The sequence below is a fragment of the Garra rufa genome, chromosome 16 (genome assembly GCF_049309525.1).
Source record: "Garra rufa chromosome 16, GarRuf1.0, whole genome shotgun sequence".
Taxonomy (NCBI): Eukaryota; Metazoa; Chordata; class Actinopteri; order Cypriniformes; family Cyprinidae; genus Garra; species Garra rufa.
The window spans coordinates 11,913,399-11,923,026 of record NC_133376.1 but is presented as its reverse complement, the minus strand read 5'-3'; the positions used below and the strand labels follow the sequence as shown (position 1 = coordinate 11,923,026).

At 34.7% G+C, this 9,628-nt stretch overlaps 1 protein-coding gene across 42 annotated transcripts in view; it reads right to left on the bottom strand.

Annotated features, from left to right (window-relative positions):
* Window positions 1–1,598: 1,598 nt before the first annotated feature.
* Window positions 1,599–9,628, bottom strand: part of LOC141288866 (protocadherin gamma-A11-like) — a 143,947-nt gene continuing 135,917 nt past the window's right edge. For all 42 annotated transcript variants that reach the window (XM_073821048.1, XM_073821063.1, XM_073821067.1 and 39 more), the window contains 2 exons: window positions 6,614–6,711; window positions 1,599–3,775 (listed from right to left, as the gene is read on the bottom strand). In XM_073821048.1, coding sequence (XP_073677149.1) covers window positions 3,501–3,775; window positions 6,614–6,711 — 373 coding nt within the window. In that variant the 3' untranslated portion in view covers window positions 1,599–3,500. The remainder of the gene's footprint in view (window positions 3,776–6,613; window positions 6,712–9,628) is intronic.

The following is a 9,628-nucleotide window of genomic DNA, read 5'->3' as shown; positions in this document are numbered from 1 at the left end:
TCCACAGCTGTTTTAGTTTTATTTTAGTGATAGTTGTTCACTGTTGTTCAGTTGTTCACTGTTGTTTGTCCTGTTAAACTGACTGCTGTTCTTCAGAAAAATCTTTGAGGTCCCACAGATTCTTTGGCAGATTCTTTTTTTTTTGTGTATTTGAACCCTTTCCAAATATGACTATGATTTTGAGATCTATCTTTTCACACTGAGAACAGCTAAGGGACTCAACTGCAACTTACAGAAGGTTCAAATGCTCACTGATGATTCAGAAGGAAAATGATGCATTAAGAGCCAGGGGTGTAAACTTTTGAAAATAACGAAGATGTGTACAATTTTCTTATTTTGCCTAAATATAATATTTTTCTAATTTTAATTTAGTAGAAGCTACAGAAGATCCCTACATGTTACCCAGAAGACCAAATAAGTTATCACCTCCTTTCCTTCATCAGTAAGTGTTTGAACCTTCTGTAATAGTTGCATATGTGTCATATCAGTTGTCCTCAGTGTGAAAAGATGGATCTCATTGTTGGAAAGGGTTCAAATACACAAAAGTGCTGAAAAACCAAAGAATTTGTGGGACCTGAAGGATTTTTCTGAAAAACAGCAGGCAGTTTAACCTTTCAGGACTCATGAACAACTATCACTAAACAAAACAAAAAGCTGTGGATCATTCAAGTAAGAAAACACAATATTAAGAATCAAGTGTATGTAAACTTTTGAACAGGGTCGCTTTTATAAAGTCAACTATTATTTTTTTCTTGTGTAAATGTCTTTTATGTGAAATATGTTATTCAGGTCAGTATTAAATAAAAAAAATAACATGCATTTTTGTATTTTGGTAAAATAATTAACATTTTGCAGATTCTGCAAGGTGTATGTAAACTTTTGACCTCAACTGTACATACATTAAATGTTTTTTTTTTTTTAGTTAGTTCTAGAAAAACTATAAACGGTTTTCCTACCAGCTTTGCAAATGAAATAGTTTGCATAATATTCTGTGAAAACCAGAAACTTGTCTTCCCAAAGTACTAAAAGAGTAAAAAAAAAATTAAAAAGAGCAAACGTCTCCTGAGGGTTTGATTTGACTTAACGAACAACCAATCATACATATAACTAAACATACATGTATATTTAACGATTTCATACTGTTCTATGTAAAAGATGTGTGTGTATATGTATATGTATATATATCATGTAGATAGAATATACGGTAACACTTTAGAATAGGTAATAACTATGACTTATTAGCATGCATATTACTAGAATATTGGCCATTTATTAGCAGTAATTAAGCACCTATTAATGCTTTATTCTACATGACCTTATTCTACATCCCTAATCCTACCCAATGCCTAAACCTGACAACTACTTTACAAACTATTAATAAGCAGCAAATTAGGAATTTATTGAGGGAAAAGTCATAGTTAATAGTTAATAGGTGTTACCTGTTCTAAAGTGTTACCCATATATCCACATATACATGTATGTCTACATATATATGTAGACATACATGTATATGTATATTCTATCTACATGAGTCACCCTTATATAACTGCTATTGTCTATAAATTTTACAACTGAAAAAAAGGACAAAAGACAATAAATAATTTGAGAACCTTTTATTTGAAATGTCAGTGTTCAGGAAAAGGAAAACAAAAATAAAACAGCAATATAAATATTAGCATATAAAATGCGAGTAGCACACAGGAGCCGGGAATCAAAGCGTCTTTATCAGAGATGTTACAGCAGGATTACAGCATCAGCAGACACACGCACACACACAGATATAGATCTATTCAGATTCTTCATATAGACATTAAGAAGCATTCTCACATGTAAGCACGACAGAGACCACAAAATTAACAACGGAGGATTTTAGATCTATTCGCCCTCCATTTTGTGTCTTTTCATGGAAAAGTGACAGGAAAAGAGGAAGATGAACACAAAAATATATGCATAACATCACAACTTCTAGACTAAGAGTGTGTCACTATTTATTTTATAAGTAAAAGTTAAACTCTTTATTTACAGGTGCGTTAGTTGGCCTTCATAGTACTAAAGAACTACATTGGTGACAGAGTGTGTCAAAAGTGTTTTTTTTTTTCAGCTTTTTCTGCATTTTGATATTTTTGTGCATTTTTTTTGTAAAATAAAATGACATTCCAGTAGTAAGCCATTCCTCTTGAGCTGATTATCTGAAAAGGTTTCATGTGTTTTTAAGGGAATATTTCTATTTACACAGGAACATCATGCCAATGGTACAAGAACTGCTGTATTTAGAAGGAAAGTGAACCGGAACCAATATTTGGACAGAATCTTTGCATTATAAGTATTTTCTAGAACCAGCTTTAATGACAGTTAGTGCTTGTTGTACATTCAATGAGTGCAAGTTGCCTCCTAAAACAGCATCAATCCTAACTGGTTTTGAATTTGAACTGTATATTCCATTATAATCACTTGAGCTGAAAGAACAAACATAACAGCCTTTGCATTAGGAATTTGCTACTTAGATCAGCAACTGACAAAGTCAGAAGGTTTTGTCATCATTAAAACAACAGATACTCACGGAAAGTATCATTACTAACCCATCTAATTACAACCAGCACTGATAAAGAGCTTCAACACTTCAGGATAACCTGGAAATACTGAATACTAAGGACGATATGCCACTGTAGGCGCTTGTGGACTTGAAATTGTTTCACAACACTCCCATTATGGCTCGGACGTCACTAACGCTCCAAAAACATTCAGTTAACATAAAAACAACAACCCAACTCTGGCTCAGTGATACATGGGGATCAATTCTTTGAAAGCAAATACAAATCATCATAAAAGCAGATGGTTTTATGTTCACCACCTGCGTGAGAAAGTTGTAGACGGGTGTTTATAGACATCAGGCGACATGGAGATTATCTATAGCGCAAAAAAAAGCATGCAGCAATAATCACCTGACTTGCATCTACGTCAATATTTCTCCTAAAACAATCAATTAAAAAAAGTCCATAGTGGTATTTTAGCAAACAATAATAAAAAGTAATAATCATGATGCATTTTACAAACATTAAAACATCCACAGCAATGGACACTGTGTCTTTGTAAAAAAAAAAAAAAAAGAATGTGATTGTTATAAGATTACGTTTTCTCTTCCTGTTCAGATGTCAGTTTAACATGATCACGGTACTATGGTAAATACATTATTGGCTTGATATACGCAGGAGTATAGTGTCACTTCGAAGTTGCATAAACTTGGCAAAGGTGAGAATGAAAAACTAATTTCTCTCCAAATATCTGAATGAATCAGGACACGATTTTACAGTAGGCCTACTTAGGCTTAAGGAAAACAAATGCATGTGTGAAATAGACAAAGCAGTTAGAAGTGGGTTTACTTTTACATACTAATATTTTTCTCTAACTAGTTACAGATTTCCAGCAAACCTCAGAACAGCACAGAATGGAGTCATCCAGCTATTTCATTCTCCCTAAACCTTATGTCTACCTATGACTCTCTACTTCTTCTCCTTCTTGGTGGATTTCTTCTTGCTGGCGGGTGTCTGGGCAGCTTTTGGTGGCTCAGGTTGGGCCACGGCAGTGGCTGCGGCGACCTGTGGTGGTGGCAGGGCCTGCTGGGGTTGCTGCTGGTTGGAGGTCAGGGTGGCGGTGCTTCCGGGGATGTAGACGTTCTGCCGGTAATCAGGGACGTGCTGCAGGGTGAACTGAGGGCTGTAGCGGGTGCTCAGACCCATGGTGCCCGGCCCCAGAGTGTTGGTCGCCTCGCTGACCTCTAATAAGAAACCAGAGTCTTCCGTTAGATTTTTTTCTTTCTTTTTTTGAGAGGATTTCACATAACTCCTGAAATTACTTTTTTTTTTTAAACATTTCTTTTAAAAAAAGTTTCCATCCCCATTTCAGAATCTGCAAAATGTTAATTATTTGACCAAAATAAGAGGGATCATGCAAAATGCATGTTATTGTTTATTTAGTACTGACCTGAATAAGATATTTCACATAAAATATATGTTTACATATAGTCCACAAGAGAAAATAAGAGTTGAATTTATAAAAAAACGACTCCATTCAAAAGTTTACATCCCCTTGATTCTTAATACATAAAAATGCTGGAAAACCACAGAATTTGTGGGACCTGAATGATTTTTCTAAAGAATAGCAGGCAGTTTAACTGTTTGGGACAATCAAGGGACTCATGAACAACTATCACTAAACAAACAAAACAAAAACACTGTGGGTCATTCAGTAAGAACACAGTATTAAGAATCAAAGGTATGTAAACTTTTGAACAGGGTCATTTTTTCAACTTATTTTCTCTTGTGGACTATATGTAAACATCTTTTTTTGTGAAATATCTTATTCAGGTCAGTATTAAATAAACTATATCATGCATTTTGTATGATCCCTCTTACTTTGGTAAAATTAACACTTTTCAGATTCTGAAAGGGGGATATTAACTTTTGACCTCAACTGTATTTGTTTGAATATGGTATAGTCACCAAAAAACAAGTCACTTTGCATGAAGGCATTTGCTAAATGAATAAATCAGTATTTTGAGAAGTATTTTGTCTTGTACAAAAGTCAAGTACAAATATCTAAACACTCTTAAATCAAGATAAAATAATGCAAAATAATGTAACATATTAAGGACTGTTTTCTGTCAAAATGAAATGAGTTTATGCTTTATATATCATATATGTCATTTATGCATGGGTTAGTTCACCCAAAAAGTGATATTCTGTTATTAATAACTCACCCTCATGTTGTTCCAAACCCATAAGACCTTTGTTCATCTTCAGAACACAAATGAAGATATTTTTGATGAAATCAGAGAGCTTTCTGACCCTGCATAGACAGCAACACAACTGACATGTTCAAGGCCCAGAAAGGTAGTAATAAGGACATTGTTAAAATAGTCTATAAAATTACGATTGAACCACTGATGTCACATGAACTATTTTAACAAGGTCCTTACTACCTCCTTTCTGTGCCTTCCCAGAGGTTGTTCTTTTGCTGTCTATTTGTTCATCAAAAATATTTTAATTTGTGTTCCAAAGATGAATGAAAGTCTTATGGGTTTGGAATGACATGAGGGTGAGTAATTAAGGATAGAATTTTAATTTTGGGGTAAACTATCCCTTTAAAATGAGAAAAATGATTAGCCAGTGGGGTCAAGAAAATAAACAATAAAAAAAAAGTATTTTTTTCTTGTTTTCAAGTAAAAATTTTGATTTATTCTTAAATCAATATATACATACAAATGTATGTATATCTTGATTTAAGAATGTTTAGATATTCTTAAATTATTCTTAAATATACAAATGTGTGTATATCTTCATTTAACAATGTTTCAATGTTTTTCTATTTTTTTTTTGTTTGTTTAAAATTACTTAAAATATTAAGTCTCATTCTATGCAACCCAGCTTATTATACAAGATTTCAACCTAGAAAAAAAGAACAACAGCAAATTCAAACAAACTGAGTGTTAATAGAACTCTTCTAAATGGCTGGACAGCACTGGACAAAAGAGTGGAAACATTGACGCTCTCTAACGGGAACCAAATAACTCAATAACGTCTGTCTTTGCAGAACAAATATAATAGGATTCCACTTGCTTCTCATGTGTCTGTTTTAATGTTTTTATGATCTGGCCGAAACAATCTGTTCTAATCTGCTTTTACGTAAGCTGATGTAAACTATAGGTCAAAAGTTTGGGGTCAGTAAGATTTTTTTTTTTATTCAGCAAGGATGCATTAAATTGCTCAAAAGTTATAGTAAAGACTTTTATAATGTTACAATTTTTTTTTTCAAATAAAGGCTAAACTTTTGCAATTTCTGTTTCTGAAGCAGCACAACTGTTTCCAACACTCAATCAAATAAATGTTTTTGAGCAGCAAATCATCATATTAGAATGATTTCTAAAGAATTCTAAAGTAATGATGCTGAAAATTCAACTTAATAAATTACATTTTAACATTATTCTCATTGAAAACAGTTATTTATATTATAATAATATTTCACAATTGTACTGTTTATTGTATTTTTGATCAAGTAAATGCACCCTTGGTAAGAATTTATGACTTACCAAAAAAAAAAAAAAAAAAACCATGCACACACAACCCCAAACATTTGTAGTGTGTGTTTTCTAGGCTAAATTCCAGTTTTCATTTAGAATCTATAGTTGTCATTCATTATATTTAACAACAGCATCTATCTAAATAATTAGGAAAAACCACAGCAACTAAGTAACTGTGTGATGAGCCACTTTCTTTTCATTCTTGCTCAGTTACAGCAGCAGTGAAAATAAAGGGAAACATGATAGAGGCTAACGTCACTCTGCTGTGTGTCAACAGCTTTGATGTGGTTTGTATAGATATGGGCCACTGAACTCTGTGTGTGCCCACGTGGACATCTACAAACGTGCATGTGGTGCGATTGTCCATCATGCATTCAAGACAAACATATCTATGCAAAAATTAATCTGATTGTGATGTAAATGTCTGATTAATCAGATAGCAATGCAATGAAGTCAACTGTTCTGCATGTTTCTCATGTTTTCAACCATTATCTCAATGCACAGTGACGCCTGACACCATTAAAGAGCAAGCATCACCATTAGCAGCGGCCATCAGTGCCTGGAGCTGCTCGGCCTCGGTTGGGGGGTTGGGCCATGGTCCTGTTCCCACGGCAACCTCAGGAGTGGCGGCAGCCCTGCAGAGAGGAAAAGGAAATAGAGTCAGCAAAACAGAGGCCATTCTGTACTGCTGCTATCAGCAACAGCTGCAGAGAGTGTGTGAGGCGCTTTGTGCCCTAATTTAACATACACGCACACATGCACTCAGTCCACCATGTTGCTTTTAACTACACCACACTGGAAAACGAAAACGAGTGGAGAACGAGCAGCAACAGCTGGTGAAAACTACAGCACATGCACACAAAACCACTGAACATTTCCATGTGCGGCGACTTGATCATCAAAGGCTTGTTTAAAAACTCTGCAATTTGCATCCACAGTGAACAAAAGCCCTGAGCGCACTAAAATTCAGCTCATTACACACACACAAGCTTGCTTTGCTGTCTGTAACCAGGAAAAGCAACAAATACACTTCCAATTTACCTCCATTAATTCCTCACAAACACAGGAGTTTTGTTGTGAAGATTAAAGGTCCACAAACAGGACATAATGGGGTAATTAAACATTAAAAAGAGGAGATTAAAACTTTCCCTAATTAGTAACTGCTACTTGAACAAAGGAGAAATCGCTTTTCCTCATAAAAACGCCCGGATGTCTTTTCTCTGCGTGTGGGAAGAATAATAGGGATTCCTCATCCTGTTCCAAGTAACATCAGGAAACACACTACTGTTCAAAACTTTAAGGATTTTTTATAAATGTTTTTGGAAGAAGTCTGTTTTGCTGACCAACACTCTCAAAAATTAAGGTGCTTCAAAAGGTTCTTCACAGCGATGCCAAGGCTGTGTTCATTTGATCAAAAATACAGTCAAACTAAAAATCTTTGAATATATTTGAAAATGTTACTCATTCTTGTGATCAAAGCTGAATTTTCAGCATCATTACTCTTCCGTGTCACATGATCCTTTAGAAATCATTCTAATATGCTGATTTGCTGCCCAAGAAACGTATTGTTATTAATTTTATATATTAAACAGTTAATATATAACGTGCTGCTTTTATATTTTTATAGAAACAGTGATATATATATTTTTTTCAGTATTCTTTGATGAATAGACAGTTCAAAAAGAACAGATTTTTGTCATATCATAAATGTCTTTACTGTCACTCACTATTGATCAATGTAATGCTATCTTGCTGAATAAAAGTATTGATTTAGTTAAACAATTTTAAATAACCTTACTGACCCCAAACTTTTGAACATTAAGTATATTAAAGATCAGGAAGCTTCAGTGTGGGAATACTGGGAAAATCTAGATCAGTGCCATTAACCAAAGTGAAAATCATTTTACAACTCAAAATTACCATGATGCAAAGCAGGCTTTTTAAAAAACCATAAAAAATGTGTAGGAACTTGATCAAATGCATCACATTGCTTAAACGATTAGTTCACTCTTGAATTTTACTTCCAGATAATTTACTCAACCCCATGTCATCCAAGATGTTCATGTCCGTCTTTCTTCAGTTGAAAATAATAATGATAATAATAATGTTTTTGAGAAACACATTCCAGGATTTTTCTCCATATAGTGGACTTCAATGGGCATCAGTGTGTTGAAGGTTCAAATTGCAGCTTCAATGGGCTCTACACAATCCCAGCCGAGCAATAAGGGTCTTATATAGCGAAACAATCCGTAATTTTCATTAAAAAAATGAAACTGATCTACTTTTTAACCACAAATGTGCATCACTAGCTCTGCAATGCTCGTCCGTGACTTCACGCATTATGTAATCATGTTGGAAAGGACATGTCTGGTTAGTTCTTTGTCTGTGTGCTTCGGTTTAAATTAGTAGGTTAGGGCAAAAAAATCTAATTTTCTCCTTCAACTTCAAAATTATCCAACATCGTTGTTTAACCATTTTTTTTAATCGTTTGACTTTCTTTGCACATTTTTATTATAAACATTAAGTCAGTACTTCCACCTATGATTTCATAATGCGTAAGGTCGAGTGAAAGATGTGCATTTCTGGTTAAAAAGCTTATACATTTTTTTCCCCACTAGATAAGACCCTTATTCCTCAGCTGGGATCGTGTAGAGCCCATTGGAGCTGCATTGAAACTGCAATTTGAAGCTTCAACCTACTGATCCCCATTGAAGTCCACTATATGGAGAAAAATCCTAGAATATTTTCATCATGACATGCACAGACATGCACATTTTGGATGACATGGGGGTAAAGGGGAGTAAATTATCAGGAAATTTTAATTAAGTAGTGAACTAAGCCTTTAATAACTCCACTTATTAATAAACACAAACAATAAATAAAGCTTGTTAATGCTGGCTGTTTACAGTTCTGAAGCCTTTCATTTGGTTGAAACTCAAATGAACACAGATGCTGGAAAAATCAGGTCATAACAAATAGGACAAAACCACCGAAGCCACCATCTTACAGTCTGTATGGTCAAAATACATGTGAATTACTAACAAACATCTCCAGCACAGGGAGAGGATGAGATGCTAATGCTAAAAGCCATCTGTCTCTAAATTTGGGATCTCGTGGGGTCTCACTTCCTGTCTTAAATGAGCCCAGCGGCTGTAAAAGCGTCTAACACCACAGACACCAGACAATCAACCGCAGCGGCAGAGCACAACATCTGCATACAAGACACGACCGCAGGATGGGTGAGAGAGGAGAATGAAAACTCAAAGACAGGAAAAAGAAAAAAGAAAGTCTAAAACATTTAAGAACAAAAATGTAGTTTAAGCATGTAGGAAAAAGTGACAGAAAGACTGAAAGAATGAAGGGCAGACATTTGAGGAGGGAAAGGCACTGTTTTTGCCAAGCATTTCAAAAGAGATGAGCTCACAGTGCCAAGACGAGGGAAAAACAGGGTGATGTTGTTTTAGAGGGAACAATTCTAATGAGAACCAGAGCTGATGTGAAAACAGTGATTTATTCAGTTCATATGAAGCAGTTCATATGAAGATCAGTACT